The sequence below is a fragment of the Triturus cristatus genome, chromosome 11, assembly GCF_964204655.1.
Source record: "Triturus cristatus chromosome 11, aTriCri1.1, whole genome shotgun sequence".
Lineage (NCBI taxonomy): Eukaryota > Metazoa > Chordata > Amphibia > Caudata > Salamandridae > Triturus > Triturus cristatus.
This window is the reverse complement of record NC_140594.1, coordinates 812,055,579-812,078,820: the sequence shown is the minus strand read 5'-3', so window position 1 is coordinate 812,078,820 and position 23,242 is coordinate 812,055,579. Positions and strand designations below refer to the sequence as shown.

The 23,242-nt window shown below is 40.7% G+C and overlaps 1 protein-coding gene across 1 annotated transcript in view; it reads left to right on the top strand.

Moving 5' to 3' along the window:
* Positions 1-23,242, top strand: part of LOC146785468 (vomeronasal type-2 receptor 1-like) — a 32,033-nt gene that overhangs the window by 6,981 nt on the left and 1,810 nt on the right. Inside the window, exon 2 of the mRNA XM_085633054.1 lies at positions 20,542-20,766. Coding sequence (XP_085489180.1) covers positions 20,542-20,766 — 225 coding nt within the window. The remainder of the gene's footprint in view (positions 1-20,541; positions 20,767-23,242) is intronic.

Here is a 23,242-nt window from a genome sequence, read left to right as displayed (position 1 = left end):
GGGATAAGAAAAAGGGGGGCATTGATTTCCCTTGGTAATTGCTATAGGAAACTTCGGTTGCAGCTATAGAAAAGAAATAGCTGAAAGGTATTATGCCAAATTTGGTAAAAACTTAGGACATGCTTTTCATTATTTGGTGTAAATCTGTTTACGAGAAATTTGCTTTTAAAGAAGTGTTCGACGTGGTCATGAAGGGGTTAATAAAATAGATATATCTGGAGAGATGGTCCCGTGGGAGTCCTGAGGAACCGAAAACGTTTTAAAATGACGGCTGTCTGATTGGCCAAGGAAGCTTTTTCTCGCATCAGCCTTTATGGTACTGCCGAAGGCTGTGAAGACTGGGGGTTGTCTGCTGAAGAGAAGGGTTAGACTCCGGGCTTGGCTGGATGCTAGGTCCTGTGGCCAACCCCCCACTGTGCTTGGGGTTGGGTGCAGAGCCTGACCAGATGTGGTGCACAGGGGTGGTGGTTGTCCGCCCACCATGCCCTGCAGCCTACCCCCACTGCACATTACAGACGACCTTGCAAAGTGGGGGTTGGTTGCCTGTTAGGACAGGGTGAGCTGTGCTACCCTTTCTTTGCATAGCAGGGGGGGTTGCACTCTAGAAGTGGAGTGCTGCCTGACGTCTGGGCCGTAGGGCATGGGAGATTGGATGCAGGGCTTCGCAACAGGTTAGGCACTGTCACCAACTTCCTCACTGTGGAAAGTTGGGGTTGGTGCTTAGTCAGAAGGGAGGTTACGGAATATTTTTTTCTTTGTAGTAAGATTGGTACTGGAGTACTCCAAAGGTAACGGGAAAAAAGTTACCCCAGAAAAAGAAGGCAAAATGGGCATTTTACCAGTACTGTGGGAATACTGCAGAATCAAGAAATCTCATGAAAAAAGTTTTAAATTAATATAAAATGTATAATGGTGAGAATGGGGTGGCTCTGACAGGAGTATTTGTCTTAATTTTGTGTTGTACACACTTAAAAATTGAACTGGATTTATTCTGTTGTGAAAATCGTGACAGACTCCCTTTTAGTTAGGTTGTTAGCTTTTTTTCTGTTTCTCGCCCACATATTCTCAGCCGAACATGTGAAGGTCATTTTCATGGCTGATCACTTCTTGCTGATTATCTTCAACAACAAGCTTTACAATTCTAATACATCCCTTGCTGTATAGGTTTCAAGGCATTAGTAATGGTTGCTTAAAATCAACATGTGGAGAGAACTGACACATTTTGAGCCCTATTACATTAGTCTTTTAAACATTTCACGTCTTTGAGCCCTATTTTGTAAATGCACGATCACATCAGTGGTCAGACACTGTATAATGCCCAGGATTGGTCCATTGATTAGGAAAGGTCATTGAGCTAAGATTACCAATAGAGGTCATGCCAGATTTCCGAACCAACCACTCTCAGTCAGAGAATTGAGCCTGGAAGCCTAGCAGGGGATGCCCTATCAGCTAGAGTGCATTTCCTACCCTGGCCGATCTCTGATAAAGGACAGTTGCATTAGCTGCCAACAAGTATGATGTGCGATCACCCCCATCGAGAGGCAAGCTTGCTGTTAAATGCTTTAACTAAAAATATAATGTAGCACTTAGAAGGAGCTTGAGGGTGTTGAGATGCTAGGAACTTTATAAACAAGGTAGAGACATTCATTTTATTCTTGCTGCTTATGGCATGCATAACTACTTTTCAAGTTGTTATGCTATTTAGTTACAGTGCACATTTTAATTACTAGGCTAAGACTTTTCAATCTAATCCCTGTTACTTTGGTCCTAGTACTATTCTTCATTGTGGTATTCCAGAATGGAAGATTGTTTGGATTACCACTATGTCCCTAAAATATGAACAGGACTGATAAGTAGCCAGGCAATACTGCCAACATAGGACTGCCTAGTGGGTTAGTAACAGGGTTAGTCAATGGTATTTCTTTCTCAGCGTAGTTCACTGTACTAAGTCCTCGCACGTTAGATATCTAACCCCGGCATATCTAGGAAATCCCACAATTCACATCAATTCCTTTAGGCAGATCCTGTTTCCTTCCGCTGGCAAATGCACTCCATCTCTTCTGAAGACACCATGCATTTCAAAGCAGATGTTACTGTAGTGCATGGAGCCCATGCCATAGTCTCAGAGTAATGCAAGAATTACCTTGTTGACATGCTTCCCAGATTTCTCAATCTTCGGATAATTGCTTGGACCACTGCCATTTTTGCCTTTGACATATGTTGGACTAGACAAAGGCAATGTGTAGGAAGAGAATAATCAACTCCTCCAATATTTCTTACATTTGAATTGAGAGCGCTACCCCAGTGATTGTGTGGAAATCATTTCCTTAGCAGTTCTCAATCCTGACATCAGCATGCTTGAAATTTGAAATGCTTCCTACAAAAGGCAGTAGTTGATGTCATATCATTCCTCTGTCACAAATCCAAGTAATTTCCACCTTGGGAAACCCTAGATCTTTCTCGAAGGCACAATTTATGCCATATTCCTGAGCCTAAAAGACAAATGAATGTCCCTCAATTCAGATGTGAACCATGATACTGGTATCCTAGTGCAACACAGAGAATGGGTTTGCAGCCAAATGAGAAGTCTGGAATTGTATGTTTTTTTGGAGAGTGAAAAAATATTTTAGAGACCTAGTAATTACTAGATATAAAGTTTTTAGTGAACATTGCCTAGCCTGAGGGACCCAAGGGAGCATCACCATGATCGGTGGAGGGAACACTACAGTACTTCTGCCAGCATCAATTCCTTAGAGTAAGTGTGAAGCTAGGGCAATGCTACCTTGGTTTCCCCAGGTTAGGCAATGTTCTTACTACTCCTGGAACAATGTTCTCCAGAGTACCATAATGTAAGATAGAATATCTTACAGTTTTAAACATTTTTTCATTTCACATGAAGTTTTGGATCTATGTAGTTTTAGGTCCTCACCTATACCATATAGGACAGTAGGACTATTTAAGAGCAATTTCCTATAATGAGGGCATTTTTGAGTAAACCAAAGTCTTTAGGTCCTGATGAAGGCTGCTGAACTAAGGGGCATATTAGATGATGGCCCAAACATGTTGACCATTAACATAGGATGATAGGGTTATTAATGTTTCCTGGTATCATCCTTTTTGTGTTTTTATTCCTATCAGGACATCCAATAAAAAAATAGAGGTTAGGAAAGTTTGAGGTCGTTTTTACTGTTCATGTTTATTTTTATCTCTGGTTAATGTAGAGTGAGAACTCTACAAATACAATGAACCCTCGCTCCCACTCATTGTGGCAGAGCCTACCTGGGACTTATTTGAGTCCAGGGTGTGGGAAGCCCAATGATGAAGCATTTTAACTGGGAGACAAGGAAACCCTACTCACATGGAGCCTGGGTACTTATTGTTGCAAGGAAACAGTGGCTCATGTGGATTAATAATTAATAATCTGACATACGACACTAAATATTAATCAAAAAGAAAAAAGGGGGTTAAATGTGGCGTCAGAAAGAAAAGTTTAGCCATACACATTAGAATTTTGGTGGAAAACGTTTGTTCTTTATACTCATAGTAAAATAGTTTTTTGAAAAATGAACACAGTATCACAATACATAATACACAAAACAACAATCTTAATACATGGTTCTAAACAAGTGTCCCAGTGAAAAAATAATATCAACCTAAACAAAAAGGAGTGACAAAAAGTGCAACATAGAAAAGGTTTCAATTATCGATTACAAAGGCGATCTTAGAAAATGAAGAAATATGATTGTCAAAACTTAGTCATCGTAAGTGTCAAAGAATGATTCGCCTTTATCGTCAACGGCGTTTCGACCCTGTTCTAGATAGTGGGTCTCGTCAGGACAGTTTAATATAGGGACACCTAAAAAAATAAAAATAAAAAATGAAAAATATCGTCAGAGTAAAATGTGCTCTTTTTTTCAAAAAATGGTAATGGAGCATTAGTGTGTGATCTCTCTACCTGGTCGTCAAGGATATTGCCTAATATAGATATAAGTCGTGTCACCGTGCTCAATGTGAAACAAAACTACTCACAGGGGCCCGGCCGGGTACTATAGATATAAGGATAGAAAAAATATTAGTAATAAAGAATGGATTATAAGGGTACACGTTAATAACAGTGCACACACTTATCACTTACCCCTGTGAGGAGAAACTCACGAGGAAACAAATGCCCAAGCGTTGCTTATCCTATATTTGTAAAATGGTAGGGAAGTTTAGCGTAAAAATCAATTTGTTGGCGGGAAGCTGAAGGACGGAACACATATACGCGAACGGCGTAATAGCTGTCGCTTTTATCGAGGAGTTCAATAGCCTGTAACGGAATATAAAGAAAGGGAAGGGAGAACACCTTATGTAAAAGGTTGTCCTATTATCCATTGGAAAGATTTTTTAAAAAAGGATAAAGGAAATCGTCCATACCTCTCTCAAAATCTTCCGGGTGTTTAGGTCTACCGCATTACGCTACAACAGGAGAACAGCGTTCAATCTGCTTTGGTACGATCACAGTGATTGGTGGAGGAACGTCAATATTTAAAAATGATTGGATCTAGGGCAGCAAATCAGAATGCCGCGTTTACAATGAAGAGACGGAAGGGAGAATCCTGTGTTGCTAAGTAACTAGGGAGACTCATTCCCATGCGTGCAATTGAATGTCTGCAAGTCATTGTCAATAAAGTTAAAGCAACCCCATAATCTTTCTGTCCAAGTATGTGGGGACACTACCATAGCGTTTACAGTGAAGAAAGCGGAAGGGAGAATCTCACATTACTAAGCAACTGGGGCAACTTATTCCAATGCGTGTAATTAAATGTCTGCAGATCCTTGTCAATAAAGTTCAAGCGACTCTATAGTCTTTCTATCCAAGTATGCGGGGACACTACCGTATTATATAAAAGAAAAAGCACATGATCAATTATACATTAAAGTGTGAAAAAATATTATTATACATTCTGAACATTTTTTGAAGGCGGTTCATAATTGGTGCGTCAGTCTAGTTCCATACTCAAAACTGTCTTAATGCCTACAATTAAAAGATTTTTAACAAATCAACACTTGTTATCCATACAACAGATCTTCATATCGATCACGCATTAATGAAAGGTCAACATATATGTCAAAGATTATTCTGAAGCAATGTTTCAATTAATCACAACAGAAAACACTGTTTGTAATATTGGTTGATGTGTCAATACAGATATGCCAACTTTTGTCTACAGCCCAAGTACAACCAGCCAATACTAAACAAGTATTGAGAAAGCAAAAATGTCGATTTAGTACCATATATAGAATGACAAAGATCTAAATGAGAGTAGTAATGAATCCACGCCATTCTTCAGCTGAATTCAATCCTTGCGTGATAGAGTTGGTACGTTCAATCCAACGACATTCTAGTCTTTGTAGTATCTGTGATAAATCTCCGCCTCTATTAGAGGCAGCCACTTTATCTATCACTTGCCAGCGGATGTCATTTGCTGTGTGGCCCTTCTCTAAGAAGTGGTTGACTAAAGGGGCATTGAGGACCGAATTTCTGATCCTGCTTCGATGTTGTCCTATCCGTGCTTTCACAATCTGTTGGGTTTGTCCAATATAGGGTAACCCGCAGGGACACAGTATACAATAAACTACATTTTTGGTATTGCAGTTTGCAAAAAAATTTAATTGCTGATCGACTTTGCCATGTTCAAATTTTTTTGTGTTGACCGTAAAATCGCAAGCCAGTCAATTGCCGCATTTGTAGTGTCCTTTTAAATCTGGTAAACCCCAAACTGATTCCAATGATCTCGTTACTTGTACTGGGTTTTCCATTGATGATCTAATAATATGATCCTTTATGTTCTTTCCCCTTTTAAAGGCAAACATCGGGGCATCAATGCTAGAATCTATACTTTTGATAATGTGCCAATTTCTTGTGATTAACCTGCCAATTGGATTCGTGTGTATACCGAAGGTGGTAATACAGATACGTTTGTTTACTTTAGATTTCTCCTTTGGAATGAGTAATGTTTCCCTCGGGCAATACCAAGCCCTTTTTAGGGAATTTTTTACCAACTTCTTTGGATAACCCCTCAATAACAGTTTCTCTCTCAGAATATACGCCTCTTTCATATAGTCCTCTTTTTTAGTACAGTTGCGACGCAGTCGCAAAAACTGTCCATGGGGTAGACCATCTCTTAGTGCACGCGAGTGATGACTGTTGTAGGCAAGTAGTGTATTACGCTCCGTAGGTTTTCTATGTAATGAAGTATACAATTTCCCATCATCATGTAATATGTTTAGATCTAAAAAAGCAATGCTCGATTCATGTATGGTAGATATAAACTTCAAATGTGGCTGGACAGAATTTAAGTAGAAAACAAAAGCATTGAATTCAGAAATAGTGTCAGACCAAATCAAAAAAATATCATCTATATACCTTTTCCAACAGGTGATCTTGGAATGGTATATATTGTCGTCATTAAGGACAAACTTGTGTTCTACGTGATCCATAAAAATATTCGCCAGATTTGGGGCAAAAATTGCCCCCATACTGGTCCCGGAACACTGTTGGTAATATTTACCTTCCGACACAAAATAATTGTGTGTTAGTGCAATCTGTAAGAGTGCAATGATAAAAGAAGTTGGAACGCGGTTAGGTTTAGGTCTAGCCTCTAGTAAATCCTGGATAACCTGTATACACTCTTGTTGTGACATTACTTCATTGCACACGAATATACCAATCATATTTCTTCATTTTCTAAGATCGCCTTTGTAATCGATAATTGATACCTTTTCTATGTTGTGATGGAGCAGGGTTTTTTACTTTAAAACCAAATACCTGTTTCATTTTTGCATGTTATAATTAAAAGTACTACTGATTAATTAGTAACTACTAAAAGTTTGTCGAGTCTGGTTTAATCAATCTTATTAACAGAAGAATTTCACGTGGGAACGCTATTGCATGGCTAAAATAATAAGTGAACTAAGTTAGTGAGCAAATTGACGAAATAGATGTTGCTTATGTGATGTTATTGTGTTTTGCGCTTATAATTAATATGCATTAATGGCTTTTGATGTCGCAAATGGCTAGATAAATACATACACATAAGGGTATTAGCAGGGGAATAACACTGTATAATCATTTCCGTGCAGTAATTCTGTTTTATGTTTTATTTCACTTAAAGTTGACTAATGTGGCCTACCAAAAGATGGCTACCACCCGCAGCCTGCATTCGAGTTGATGGAAAATTTGCAAGGAGGCTTCGCGCTGCCTGTGACCTTGCCCTCTCAACAAACCGAAAAGCCATGATCATGATGACAAAACCAGGACGGATGCCAAGAGCCCCTGAACATGATATTTGTTGCAAAACCGAATACTGAACTTATGAACTTGAAATGATCCCACGACTGGGATACAAATTATCCAAAAGAGACATCCGTAGAAGTAACAAATTAGTTATGGACCCCTTGTTTTCCTATTCATTATTTGGAACGATCTAAGTGTGAGAAAATCTCGCACAGTATCACAAATGTACCAAAGATGACTTTATTTCCGCCATTTCATCCGTTTTGAACAATGATTGTAACATTTCAGAATGTAATTTTAGTATAAATATTAGTAGACTAGAGAGGTCTAGCGCCACTTCTTCCCGAACTGATGATCCGAGGTCCCGACGCTGACGGAGAGGACGGTGACTCTACATGACGGCTAGAAACTTTGATTGAATTACTGAGGACCGGTTCTGACTTAGGATCTGACTTTTAGCCAGAATAGGTAAATATGAGAGAAATGAATTTGCATTTAATTGGCTTTTCATGCAATTTTAGATAAACAAATATTCTGTTTGAATCTCTGTGTCGGGTGGTTATTTTATTGTCATGTTTATTGAATTTATTTGCATATTATTTGAAATGTTTTCGCCAGATCTATAGCAACTAGTAGATGCCATTGACCTCAGGGTACATGCAGATTGGTTAGGTATCGAAAGTGTTTCTCCTTATACAGGGCACGGATAGAGTGGTAGGATGAATGTTGGTGTAATGGGCCCCACAAGCGTGTGATGTGTGTGTGCGTGTGTGACTGTGAGATCACTCCGTCCGTGGAAGTAGAGGAGATTCGGAAGCTCCGATCTGCACCAGTTTCTTGGTAGCAGAATGATGGTTAACTATTGTCTTGATCTGGCGACTTTGCGTGTATATAGGCTTGTTGATTATTGATTGATATTGATGTTTATACTAACACTGTATGTTGAAGTCGTATTGAGTTTTGTGTAGTGTGTACGGCTTCTGGGACGTAGGAAGTCGGTGACAATTCCGTAGTAGGGCAGAGGGAGTGCTGCTCTCGGAAACAAAAGGCGGGATTGTTGGCCCTGTATGCAGACAGGGGAAAACGTGTGACAATTGAAGTTGCGCGTCGCATTGTCTGGGTTCGATAAGGTAGCATCGCCGTGTGTTACCATTAGAAACGTATTTTCTGTGTGAGAGAAGTGTATATGATAGCGAAGGTTATCTGTGCAATTCTGGTCTTAGGTCTCAGGGATCCGTATGGCATTCCGTTAAAGCTTATCACTAGAAAGGTAATAGGTATTTACTGAGCTTGGTAGAAGGACAGAGCAGAGGTAAGCGCTGCTTTGTTAACGTGTGATATAATTCTGTAGTAGGACAGACTGTTCGCTGTTCTCGGGAAAGACAGAATTCTGTGCGAATGTACTACATTTTCTGGTGTGAAAGTGCGTGAATGAGAAGGCATTCTGGTTAATTGTGAAACTCTTAGGAGCATTCCGGAGAAAACAGTTAATTGGTGCTTGTTAGAAGGGTAAAGTAGAGGGATGTGCTACTTTATCAACGGAAGTAACGATTCTGTAGTAGGGCAGAGGAAAGCGCTGCTCTCGGGAAAGGCAGAATTCTCTTGGGAAAGGTCTTTTGCTGTTCTGTGGCTAGCGAAGCAGACAATGGAGATGTTTGTATGTTGTAACTAACAGACTCGTAGAAATTGAAGCAAAGTCTACCGAATAGTCTTGTAAAGGAGGGGTAGACGAGAGAGACAGGAGACAGGAGCAGAAGCTGCTGCAGCGACTGCTGACGTCAGGGAGACCGCGCTGTGATTGGACAGTGGGTTGGAACAGGGAAAGTACGTTGATTGGTGTGCTAGTGTACGCCGCGCCAGGATTGGGAGACATACAGGGTGACGTAGACGCTCCAGGATTGGTGCGTTAGTGTGAGTCGCGCTGGGATTCGTGGACTGAGTTAGTGACGTAGACGCTCCAGGATTGGTGCGTTGGTGTGAGTCGCGCTGCAATTGGACAGGAGATCGTACAGTTGTAGAAAGACAAAAAGGGTTGCGGAAAAATACGAAAATGTATTACCACACTGAGGAAAAGAAAAAGAAATCCTTGTTTAGTAAGGTTAAGAACTGGTTTGACAAGGATAAAGAGATTGTGACTAGGGAAGGACAGTTACTTCCTCCAATAAGAACCCCCGCATCCTTCATGGTTGCAAAGTATGGGTATCATACCTGTATTTGGTTAGATAACTGGGTGAAGTACACGAAAGAGGATGGGGTTTTAGCTTTCCCGGAACATGGCTCATTTAATCTGGCCATACTGAGAAACTTACGGGAGCGGATGATTTGTCTAGAGCCTCGGCCTAGGCCGACGCAATTTGAGGAATTAACTGAATGGGAAGATGAAATGCATGAGCGAGAAAAGCAGAGGGGTGGAGGGAGTTACCGTTATATGTTTGGGCGAAAGTATGATCGCGAAACCCATCACGACCGGATGCGACGATGGCGAGATGCTAGTATGACTGAGGGATTATATCCTATGAGAACAGCAGAGGAGACAGAAGGGAGAAAGTGTACAGAGAAAGAACATAATGTAGAAACAAGGAGATATGGGGCGAATGAGTCTGATGACGATGTCCTAGAGGACATGCTCTATAAAAGACCACCCCCGTATAGACGAGAACCAGAGGTAGGAACAGCAGTGACCCCAATGAGAGACACCCTGCGGATTATTAAGACAGAGGGTACCACCCCTGGGTTGAAAAGCAGTTGTTCTCTGGCGGAAAGAGAGAGAGAAAGAGAGAGAGAAATAGAAAGAGAGAGAGAAAGAGAAAGAGAGAGAGAAAGAGAGAATGAAAGGGAGAATGAAATTGAGGAGGAAAAGACCAGAGAACTAGCAAGAACTACTTTTGAATTGACAGAGAAAATCAGGGAACTGACTAAGAATCTTGAAGCAGTCACGGTGCCTGTGACAATAGGTCCGGTTATGCCGATTTTTGACAAGCAGAGGACGGGCGAAAATGGTTTGACAGTTCCATATGTGGGTAACAGATTGATTGTTCCTCCGGAGCAGGCAGTAATGAGAGCAGAAGAGACACAGTGGAGAACGGGAGAAAATCAGTGGAGACATACCATATGTGGAGGAGAATTGAGTGTGCAGACTAACTCAAGTTTGAACTCTGGATGTGTGGAAGGGAACAGGGGATCAATCCTAGAGCCACAAAGAGTGTCAGAACCAGGGGGTGCAGAAAAATCTGTGAGGATTTGAATGATTGGCTGAAGGCTTTGCAGAGGAAAGAAAAAGAATCCCAGGGAATTGATGACGTAGCCAGGCTACGTATGGAAATGGAGGAGATGATTGTAGGAACAATCGCTACAGAAACGCTGAAAAACTATCAGGAAGGGGAGATTCTCTTCCTGTGCAAGAGCATCACATGGAGAGCAAAGAATATACATGACAGGTTGAAAGGAATAGCCAGTGAAATGGGGATCGACATGGACAAGGTAAAAGCTTTACAAAAGCCTTACCGAGTGGATTTCACAGATAAAGACATTGAGAATCTGAACAATGCAGGCCGGACAGGACAGATTAAGGAGATGGTTGCTTTGCTGAGAAAATGGGGAGATGTGGAGAGATGGAAAGACAGATGGTACAGAAAGCGAGAGGATGGGACAGAAAGAACTTACTTGACATTCCCTTTGAAAGAAAAGGAGAAAGCAGTGACAGCCTATCCTATGAGGGAGATTCCAGGAGGTGGGTATGTACATGTCCCATGGACCAGACAGGATATTTTGTCATTTACAAATGATTTCCCTCGACTAAGGGAGAAGCCTGTCGAGTGGTATAGACAAGTCGACAGATTTGTGAAGTTGTCAAAAGTACAGTGGATTGACCTGAATAGTCTGTTTGATATAATTGTACCGGCAGACCTGTGGGCAGAATGTAAAATAGTCATCGACTGGCCCACTAAGGAATACCCAAGAGATCCAAAGACAGGAGCTCCAGATCCAGAGGTCATGAAAAAGTACGAACAGGTTATGGCCTTCTTGAAAAATAAGGTACCCCCCCCAAGGAAACAGATTGGGTTAAAATAGATCGAACACATCAAGAATTGAAAGAATCAGTCCATGCATATTATGAAAGACTAATATTAGCTTTCAAACAGTTCAGTGGAGATGAACATCTGGGTGACAAGGACCTGAGCCATTTTGTATATAGATTTGTGTATGGCTTGCGGCCTGAAATCAGTGAAATGATTAGGCAGCATACCGTAGACTGGCAGAGCAAGAAGTTTGACGAGATCCTGAGACATGCAAAATACTTCAGTGATGAGATTGAGGCAAAGCAGAGGAAACTAAAAGAAAAAGCAATGTGGCCACAGGTGAAAGTGGCAGAAAGACAGGAAGCTCAGTTGGTTGAACAAGCAAATAACCCAGGAAATAAACCCAGGTTTGGTCCAGGAAAAGGGATAGGAAATATAGAGGAAGCCAAAAAGAAATTCCCATGCCACAACTGTGGAAAATTAGGGCACTGGAAATCCGAGTGTAAGAATCCACCGTCTACTAATGATGACAATCCATCATTGAATTCACAGGTGCAGAGTGAGGGGTGTGGTCAGCATCAGCAACAGCAGAAGGCTGCTAAGCAGCAGAATCAGGTGCCAAAACCACCCTTGCCGCAGAGAAGAGGATCCCAGAAGTACAGCCAAGAGTCGGGGTTCTACGATGAAGAGCAGGTAATCAAGCCAAAACGCGCAAGCGCTGTATCTCAATACTGGCTGAAAAATGAGGGAAGTAACTCTGAGGGAGACTTCTGACGGTGCCGAAGAGAGGAGGAGGAGTGCGTACTTGGCGCAACTCTAGAAATAGACCAGGCAGGGCCTTTTGTAGATGGGAAAATTAATGGTGAAAGTGTTACTTTTCTAGTTGACACAGGAGCCACGAGATCGACTGTCAGGTCAGCTGATATAAAGAATCTTCCTCTCTCGGATGAAGCAATCCAAGTAGTTGGTGTGTCCAACACACAGATTAAAACTCTTCTTACTGAACCAGTAAGGGTTAAAATATGGAAATTTTCAGAAATGCACCGATTTGTAGTGTGTGACACTAGTCCTGTGAACTTGCTAGGCAGGGACCTGCTGTGCAAGATGAATTGCACTATTTTCTGTACTCCAGATGGAATAACCTTTGAAACACCAGATGAAGATGTTCTATACAGAATGACCATGGATAACAGGGAATGTGAGGCTTTGGGAACATATGCTATATTTAATCCAGATGCATTACCCCCAGAATTGAAACAGACAGTGAAAGCAGCAGTTTGGGATTTTACTGGAGAAGATGTAGTTCTGATGAGAAATGTAGATCCAGTAAAGATTACTGTAAAAGAGGGAGTGGCTTACCCAAACATTCCGCAATACCGACTGACAGCAGAAATAATTGAAGGAATAACACCCATAATTGAGAAAATGATTCAGCAGGGGGTGTTAAGAAAAATATTGAGCAGCCCATGTAACTCACCAATAATGGGACTGGAGAAACCTAATGGAAAGTTCAGAATAGTACAGGATTTGAGAAAAATTAACAAAATTGTTGTGTCATGTTGTCCCATTGTACCAAATCCATCAGTGATTTTGTATCAGATTCCCCATGATGCAGAATGGTATACTGTAATTGATTTGTGTCATGCTTTCTTTTCAATTCCATTGCATCATGACAGCCAGCCAATATTTTCTTTTAGATTTGGAGAGCGGATTTTGGCATGGTGCCCAATTCCACAGGGGTATACAGAGAGCCTTTTAATATTTAATCAATTGCTGAAGAAATCTCTGGAAAGTCTAACAATGCCTGAAAATTCAGTCTTGGTCCAGTATATTGATGACCTGCTTGTGGCATCAAAACACGCGAAGCTTGTGAAGTAGACACCATTGCTTTACTGAATCACTTGGCAGATGGAGGATTAAAGGTATCTCCAGCCAAATTGCAATTCTGCAAGAAAGAAGTCCAGTACCTGGGACATAACATTGAGAAAGGTCTGAGAAAAGTGACCATTGACAGGATTAAAATCATTAGAGGGATGAGAGCCCCAATGACACAAAGAGAAGTGAGAATGTTGCTGGGAATGGTGGGTTACTGTCGTCAGTGGATAAGTAACTTTTCTTTGATTGCCAAGCCATTGATTAAATTGACCAACAGTGAGGTAAAAAGACCCATTGGAACTAAACCCAGAAGAGATGGCTGCATTTAAAGAGTTAAAGAACAGACTATGTGAAGCTCCTGCCCTAGGAATGCCAGATTACGAAAAAGAATTTGAGCTGTACTGTAGTGAGAGAAATGGATGTGCACTTTCAGTGTCAATCCAGAAACATGGACGTCTGAGAAGGCCAATTGCCTACTTCTCATCAACACTTGACCCAGTAGCTGTGGGTTTACCAGGTTGTCTAAAAGCAGTAGAAGTCTGGAACAAAGTGAGGGAATCATAATGGGATATCCTGTACGGGTATTCGTATCTCATGATGTGGCAATCCTTTTAACAAGGAGCCGGACACAGTTTATGTCTCATAGTCGGCTGACTAAATATGAGAAAGTCATTCTTGGTGCAACAAATGTGACCCTGGAGAGATGTGTGAATGTAAATCCAGCAACACTGTTGCCCGATGCTGAATGTGTGGGAGTGAGGAATGAAGTTGATCATGACTGCCTGGATGTGCTTGATTACTGTACAAAACCAAGGCCAGACATAAGAGATCTGCCACTGCCTGAGAGTGATCATGTGTTGTTTGTGGATGGATCCTGCTTGAGAACGGATGAAGTAACGCTGAGTGCTGCATATGCTGTGTGTACAGTTTCAGGAGTTGTGGAAGCATCACCTTTGAACGGAGTTAAATCCGCTCAGGTGGCAGAATTGGTGGCACTAACAAAAGCCTGCAAGATTGGGAGGAGTGTGAGAGTGACTGTGATGACTGACAGCCAGTATGGCTTCGGAGTTGTCCATGATTTTGGCCAGCTATGGCTACAAAGAGGTTTCCTGACCTCAAGTGGAACTCCCATAAAGAATGCTGAAGTGATTGGAAAGCTGCTAGAGGCGATACAGCTGCCTAAAGAACTAGCAGTTGTAAAATGTGCTGCTCATGGTCAAGGTGATGATTTTGTCACTGTTGGTAGCAAATTCGCTAATGACATAGCACAATACTGTGCAAGAAACCATCATTCCATTAATCGAAGTAAAGAAAGAGAAATGTCTTCTTGTTCCTTAATGTTTACTAATGAGGTGGGAACATGGGAGGAGGTGAAACAGCTGCAGGATGAGGCAGGAGATGAGGAAATGAAAGATTGGGTGAAAGCTGGTTGTGCACCAAGGGAAAAAGATCATGTGTGGGTCTATAGGGATGGAAGACCAGTCATGCCAAATAGCATGCTATCAACAATGGCAAAGATGTATCATGGCCAAGGACACCTGGGGAGGGATGCTATGGTAAGGGCCTTTAAGCAGACCTGGTACAGTCCAAAATTCAGGCTGATAGCAGAAAGTCTCTGTCAGAGATGTCTGATATGTCAGCAATTCAATCCTGGGAAGAAAACAGTGGTGAGCCTAGGAACAATAGGCAGGGAAGGAGGACCCTTCACAAGAATGCAGATAGACTTCATTGCCCCCAGTCAACAGATTGAGGTATGTTCTGGTGGTGGTCTGTTTGTTCTCCAGGTGGGTGGAGGCATATCCAACAAGAAGAAACGATGGGATAACAGTGGCCAAATTACTGTTAAGAGAGTTCATCCCAAGGTACGGGTTCCCAGTAACCATTGAATCAGACAGAGGAGGACATTTTTATAATGAAATCATGGGTCTAATCTGTGAAGCATTGAGTGTACAGCAGAAGCTACATTGTGCTTACCGACCAGAGGCTTCTGGTGTGGTTGAACAAATTAATGGTACCATCAAAAACAGAATTGGCAAAATGTGCCTAGCCACAGGAATGAAATGGCCTGATGTCTTTCCTCTACTCCTGATGACCATTAGGTCTACTCCAGACAGAACAACAGGTTTGAGTCCACATGAAATTATCATGGGACGTGCTATGAGAAATGCATTTGTACCAGTCAACAAGCTAATGACTATAACTGATGACATGATTTAGGATTACTGTAAGGGCCTGGCTGACGCAGTTCATTCTGTGTTTCACCAGGTTGGAGAAGACGCCACCACACTTGAAAAGAAACCAGCCCATGATCTGAGCCCAGAGGACTGGGTAAGGATAAAAGTCCACAGAAGAAGGAATTGCCTGGTTCCAAGGTGGGGAAGGCCAAGACAAGTCATTCTGACCACAACAACTGGTGTGAAGTGTGCTGGAGTGAAAAATTGGATACATGCAAGTCACACACTGAGAGTTCCAAATCCAAGAGACGGCACTGGAAAAGAATACTTTGAAGAATCAGATTCCAGTGATGATGCAGACAGCGAGACAGTAAGAAGAAAAAAGAATCCTGAAAGTGGGGAAAGTGAGTCCAGAGAAATTTTCATCCCACCAGAAGAGATTCTGAAAAGAACAGTGCAAACCGTAGAGGCGAGTTCAGATTCTGAAGAAGTTCCTGAGGTTCCAGCTAACAGTAACCAACACAAAAAGAAAGAAAGAAAAGAAAAGAACATTCCAACAGAAGTGACACCTGAATCGAATGAGGAAATTGGACAAGTTCCACCTGAGATAAATATTGAAGAAGAAGGGACAGACAAAGACAGAGAGGGACAGATTGCGGAAAACCCCGAGGAGGTGTAGGGAACATCAACAACAAGCCAGGTGAAGGGACAAGCAGACAGCAAGAAGATTGCGTGTCGGAGACCCGAGGAGGGACAGAAGTAGGGAAATCTCAATTGGTGGAAAAAGAGACTGTTGGAGAAAAGGAAGTTGTTGGAGAAAAGAAAGCTGTTGATGAACAAGAGGCAAGTGAAACAGAGTCTGATGAAAGTGACAATGAGATTCATGGAGGACGAGTTCTGAGAAAGAGAACTTGGCTGGGAGAAAGAAACAATAAAGAAGGAAGACAAAAGAGAAATGCTAAAGGAGATCTTTGGCCAAATAAGATAAAGAGACTAAAGTATAGACTGACACGAGTTAACTCTTCGAAAGCTGAACAAGTGAACTAAGTGTCAAGTCAAAATCCCACTAAAGAAGAAGAAACAAAGATACCTGAGAGAACTAAAAGAATAAGGAAACCAAACCAGAGGTGCAAGTCACAGGAATGGACGTATGTGGCACTGCCTGAACAAGGAGAAGAGGCAGACAGTCAAGGAAGTCCAGAGGAGGCTTTACTGAAAGAGGTTGCTGAAGAAGAGGCTGTGGGAATCCTGAGAGTTATCTTGTCCGACATTGGAGAAGAGACGGATGTTCAGGACCTGATACAGTTTGATGATGATGAAGAAACAGTGAAAAGTGATGATAACCCAAATTGAGTAAAATCCAAAGAAGTCACTTGAAGAAGAAAGTGAAGAAGTAAAATTAAGAACTAATAGATTGTAATAATCTGGTGGGTACTTGCTGCCCAAAAAGGTTCAGTAGAGGAGTAGAAGAGGCTAAGTCAAAAGACACGGTCAAATTAACAAAATGGCTAACACTGAGAATAATAAAAGTAGATGTACCTTTCTGAGAAGATGGTGCAAAATGTGCTGCTGCTGTACAGGTTTATTAATGCTGCTTTGGAGCGTGCTTGCTCTACTGATTTCTTTTAGAGTCACTATAGACACTTTAGAAGGTCATACTGAGAACAGAACTAATATAGGGAAGAGTTCACAGAAGATAGTACCAACTAGAACTAGCAATGTACATATACATAAGGATAGGTCAATTAATGATTTTTCTAGCAATTTTTTTTCTAAATTGTTATATGAATACGTAAAGACAATGGAAGTAAGGGATTGCTACGTTTGCATGCAATTACCTGCCTCTGTTTCGGAAGGAGTGACTTATCATCATCTTCCGACTACGTATGGAATTTCATGTAGTGTGTTGATTAGTATATTTTATCAGTTAGGGAGATTAGATTATAATATGTCTAATATAGATAATATTCTTGGGCAATTGCCTATGAATAAAGCACTGAATCCTGCAAAAGAAGCTAACATTTTAGGTGAGATTTTTTAGAAACTAAAGAATTAACCTTAGAATATGTTTTTAGAAACAATTTAACTTGCAGTTTGAAGGGAGAAGAGAAGAATTTTCTAGACATGGTTGAGAGAAGAAGGTTGAACATGCACAGGAAAGCAGAAGGGCATAAAATGAGTGAAACAATGTGGGATATTGAGAAAGAAAAGGAGTTGAAAAATGGAGCCAGTCCAACTATGGCTATAGATGCCCCACAGAAAGGCAAACTGTGCATTACTAGGAAGAGATCCCAGTATGATTATTATTTCATAGGGTCTAGTGAGTGCCATGATACATACTTTATTGCAACCGGATGGGGATTTAGAGGAGGAGAAGATCCAGTTTTCCCGGGAGTGTATTATATTTGTGGGAACAAGGCTTATTACCGTTTGCCTGACCATTGGTTTGGCACATGTTATGTTGGCCTGGTCTTTCCAAAGATTTTTCACATGGATAGAGTAGATGATGCTGAACATACTAATCCATTAACACGCTATAGAAGAGAAACATGGACAGAAATTGTAGGAGATATTTTTGGAGCTTTAATTCCAGCAGTGGGAATTTCTTTGAATGCATTTGGCATTCGGAAGCTGTCAACAGTGGTGGATCGCTTGTCAACAAGCACCGCTAGAGGCTTTCTTTTGGTTAATACAGAAATGGTTGCTTTGCGTGCCATGGCGATGCAAAATCGACTTGCCCTTGACATTCTTTTGGCAAAGGAGGGTGGAGTCTGTGGAATGCTCAAATTTCAACATTGTTGCACTTACATTCCTGACGAAAGCAAAGATCTAAAAGTTTATATAAAAAATATTACTGATTTACATGAAGAATTAGTACCACTGGAAGCTGAAAGTATCTGGACTAGAATGGCTAATAAGATGATTGCTATTAAGAATTTTATAGCTAAAATAGGTAGTACCATATTTGGTAAGATATTATTTCCATTAACCTGTGCAATTGTTGCCTTATTGATTCTTAGATTAGGGTGTATGTGTTGTAGATATAGAAGAAATAAAAAGAAAATTACAAAACAAAATGTTAAAAGAAGACAAAAGAAACCAGAAAGAGATCCACAAGAAATAGAATTAGAAGAGCTAAGAGAAAGCATGTATATAGAAACTAAGAAAGAAGATGAGATGGAAAGAGTTTGAAAAGAATGAACAAGAAGATATTTTGAATTCTTCAAAAAGGGGAATTAAATTGATTTTTGGGGTTTTTGATTTTTGTGGTGATAAGATATCACCAAAGGGGGGATTGATGGAGCAGGGTTTTTTACTTTAAAACCAAATACCTGTTTCATTTTCGCATGTTATAATTAAAAGTACTACTGATTAATTAGTAACTACTAAAAGTTTGTCGAGTCTGGTTTAATCAATCTTATTAACAGAAGAATTACACGTGGGAATGCTATTGCATGGCTAAAATAATAAGTGAACTAAGTTAGTGAGCAAATTGACGAAATAGATGTTGCTTATGTGATGTTATTGTGTTTTGCGCTTATAATTAATATGCATTAATGGCTTTTGATGTCGCAAATGGCTAGATAAATACATACACATAAGGGTATTAGCAGGGGAATAACACTGTATAATCATTTCCGTGCAGTAATTCTGTTTTATGTTTTATTTCACTTAAAGTTGACTAATGTGGCCTACCAAAAGATGGCTACCACCCGCAGCCTGCATTCGAGTTGATGAAAAATTTTGCAAGGAGGCTTCGCGCTGCCTGTGACCTTGCCCTCTCAACAAACCGAAAAGCCATGATCATGATGACAAACCCAGGACGGATGCCAAGAGCCCCTGAACATGATATTTGTTGCAAAACCGAATACTGAACTTATGAACTTGAAATGATCCCACGACTGGGATATCCAAAAGAGACATCCGTAGAAGTAACAAATTAGTTATGGACCCCTTGTTTTCCTATTCATTATTTGGAACGATCTAAGTGTGAGAAAATCTCGCACAGTATCACAAATGTACCAAAGATGACTTTATTTCCGCCATTTCATCCGTTTTGAACAATGATTGTAACATTTCAGAATGTAATTTTAGTATAAATATTAGTAGACTAGAGAGGTCTAGTGCCACTTCTTCCCGAACTGATGATCCGAGGTCCCGACGCTGACGGAGAGGACGGTGACTCTACATGACGGCTAGAAACTGTGATTGAATTACTGAGGACCGGTTCTGACTTAGGATCTGACTTTTAGCCAGAATAGGTAAATATGAGAGAAATGAATTTGCATTAAATTGGCTTTTCATGCAATTTTAGATAAACAAATATTCTGTTTAAATCTCTGTGTCGGGTGGTTATTTTATTGTCATGTTTATTGAATTTATTTGCATATTATTTGAAATGTTTTCGCCAGATCTATAGCAACTAGTAGATGCCATTGACCTCAGGGTACATGCAGATTGGTTAGGTATCGAAAGTGTTTCTCCTTATACAGGGCACGGATAGAGTGGTAGGATGAATGTTGGTGTAATGGGCCCCACAAGCGTGTGATGTGTGTGTGCGTGTGTGACTGTGAGATCACTCCGTCCGTGGAAGTAGAGGAGATTCGGAAGCTCCGATCTGCACCAGTTGCACTTTATGTCACTCCTTTTTGTTTAGGTTGATATTATTTTTTCACTGGGACACTTGTTTAGAACCATGTATTAAGATTGTTGTTTTGTGTATTATGTATTGTGATACTGTGTTCATTTTTCAAAAAACTATTTTACTATGAGTATAAAGAACAAACGTTTTCCACCAAAATTCTAATGTGTATGGCTAAACTTTTCTTTCTGACGCCTCATTTAACCCCCTTTTTTCTTTTTGATTAATATTTTGTGTCGTATATCAGATTATTAATTATTAATCCACATGAGCCACTGTTTCCTTGCAACAATGATGAAGCATGTCACATTTTGATGTGGGTGAGGGCTCTGCATTTTCCAGAGAGAACTCTGCATAAGGAAAAGGCAACACAAGGAAAAGCTACCAGATCTTTTTGCTGTAGTGATTGATTATGTTGGTAGAAGAAAGATCTGGGTAATGAACCCTTCAACCCTCTATTGTGTAAAAAGTAAAATTACTGCACCATATCTCTGCATACAAAATACCAACATAACGAATGGGCTAACCTTGACCAATATTTGTGTTCCTCAGCTTCTCCACTATCTGAAGAATGTGCATTTCACAAACCCAGCAGGAGATGAAGTGTACTTTGATGAAAATGGTGACCCTCCTGCTATTTATGATATATTGAACTGGCACCGTTTGCAGGATGGGTCCATCCTCCATGTGAAAGTAGGAACTTTCAACAACAGCGCTCCCTATGATGAGCAGTTTGTCATTAATGAGAGCGCAATCATGTGGAACAAAGGCCTGCAGGTAAGACTTTTGGTACCAAGGCTACATCTAACCAACATTAACCATGGAGAAAGCATTGCCGGGTAGTTATGGGCCAGTGGTGTGGGGTAATTTCTAATGTTATTGTACAAAATAGTGTGTTTTTTCACTGTACTATTTAAATAAAAGGTTACACGAAGGACACTGTGCTGCCCACAACGTTCTCGCCTGCCTACTGAATGTCTAACAGGAGTGACTATGTTGCATGTCACAACAACGAAAACTCTGTAAAAATTGAATTTTATACCCAATATAAATATTGATGATGCCACACCTTATTTTAGGATTAGTGTTGCATTTTGAGATGATTTACCTCCTACTAACAAATTGTTCGTCCTCTTATGGGGTATAATGCAAAGTCTTTGACATAAAACCGATTTCTTATGTTATTATTTCATGGATCTTATGGCTAGTTGAAAAAAATTTAAAATTAGGTGATTATTTTCTATAAACGTCTTCCTTATCCATTTCTGAATAACATGCTAGCATGTGAAGTTGAAGATATACTTTCAACCATTGCTTCTTCTCAGTTGCTTCAGCAGTATTCTATTATAAACCAAAATATAAATTAGCAAAGCTGATAGACCTGGCTAATATGTTAAAGTTCTTCGTTAATTGTTTGTGTGCGTGATTGTGTGGATGAGAGAAGTGAATGAATCTGAGAAAGCATCAACATATGAATAAATGGAATGCTGAATAATAAATGAATAGATGTGTGCATGCATGAGTGGTTGAGTGAGATAATGTCAGTATAGCTAGATGTGTGGTAAGTTGGATAAATGGATGACTGGTGCAAGGACAGTGTGTGAGGAACTAGTCTGTTGTGTGAGGAGAAAAGGTAAAATGGTGACATAGAGGCAAGGAGACCAATGTGGGAGTTAGGTCAGAGGGTGGGCTGCAGTTGCTGAATAGGTGAGCGATTAATTACATGGATGGACTTGTAAGTGCATTTATGCTATGCATAAATGGTGAGTGAGTGGAGAGAAGGATTGGTGCCAGAAATCCTGACAAAACATTCCAAAATATTGTTAAATAAATGTTGCTCAATTCAGTGATATAATCATAACTGAGAGACTCAGAAACAATGAAGAAGGCATTTTTTACTTTGAAGAGCCTTTATTATATTTTATTGTGACATATGTCTCACGATTTACATCTTTTGATGGCTCAGCTCAGTTTTAGACTTTAGACGCTGACTTAACTTTGGCTCGGTGCTCCCATAGGCAGTCCGTGTCCCTCACCTGTCAAAGACAAAATGGGGAATAGACCAAATATTTTGTGGGTCAAAATTCACTATCCAGATTTACAATACAGCGCTGTAGGACATACAGGGAGTGCTGCTGGACTTTTGCCTGCCCAGGAACTCGCAGTCCCAGACATCTCTGCCAGCCCAAGGAGGAGGGGCAGACCTTGTTTTCCGACACGCCGCGTGGTTCAAAGTGCCCAACCATCTCATGCTGCACAAGACATACAGGGAGTGCACTGGACATTTGCCTGCCCAGGGACTTGGTATTCCAGACATTTCTGCAGTCCCATTGAAGTAGGGCTGACCCTTTTTCCCCCGCAGTGTGTGCTTCAATGCATCCAATAACCTCCCGCAGTGCGGGACGTGAACTGGTCGCACCCAGGCCTCGCCCGGACTGCTTCTGGACAAGGATGGGCTGGGCCACCCCAATTAACCCTAATCTCTTTAGGGTAGGAAACATTTCCTACTACTGCTTTCTACAGCTACAGTTTGTTTGCCTACTGTTTGCCCCCAGGTGTAGTGTAGTTCCTATTTCCCTAATAGGCTCTGCGCATTGGAATAATATATCCAATAGATTTGGCATAGGACTGAGGTCAGTATGCCTCTATTGAGTATATTAAACTTAATTACTTTGTGCCAGTTAACTCAGAGGCCACTAGAAACTCCTTGTAAACAAGAAGGGAGTAGTTTCTGGCAACCGCATAACCATGACAACTTTGTTTCCCTTTAGAATCTGAACACTCTCAGAATCGTGGAAACAACAGACAACAGTTTCACTCAGCTAATCGTGCATGCTTAGTTTCTTCAGAGTTACACAGAAAGAACAGACGGGCGTTTCAATAAAAGGATTTATTGAACAGTCTTGTTTCTCGTGTAAGAGATATGAGCTGTTACAATCGTAAGACAGTATGCGAGATATATTATGTACAGCGTAAGCAGTAGAAAGAAATAATACTGCGCTAGCATTATCTTTTAGCTATGACACATATATTCATATACATAAATAACATATGCTAAAAATGTGAGTACTCATAAGATACTTCTCTAACTAGTTCTACCCCAGTGTACCTAACCTAAGTGTAGTACAAGGTAAGAAGTAGGTGATGTATTCTATAGTATGGTAGGGTATAGTATGGTATGCTATAGTCTGGTATGCCAAGTCTGGTATGCCAAGAGTCCCTCTAGGTTCTAGTCAGCTCCATACCTTGAGAA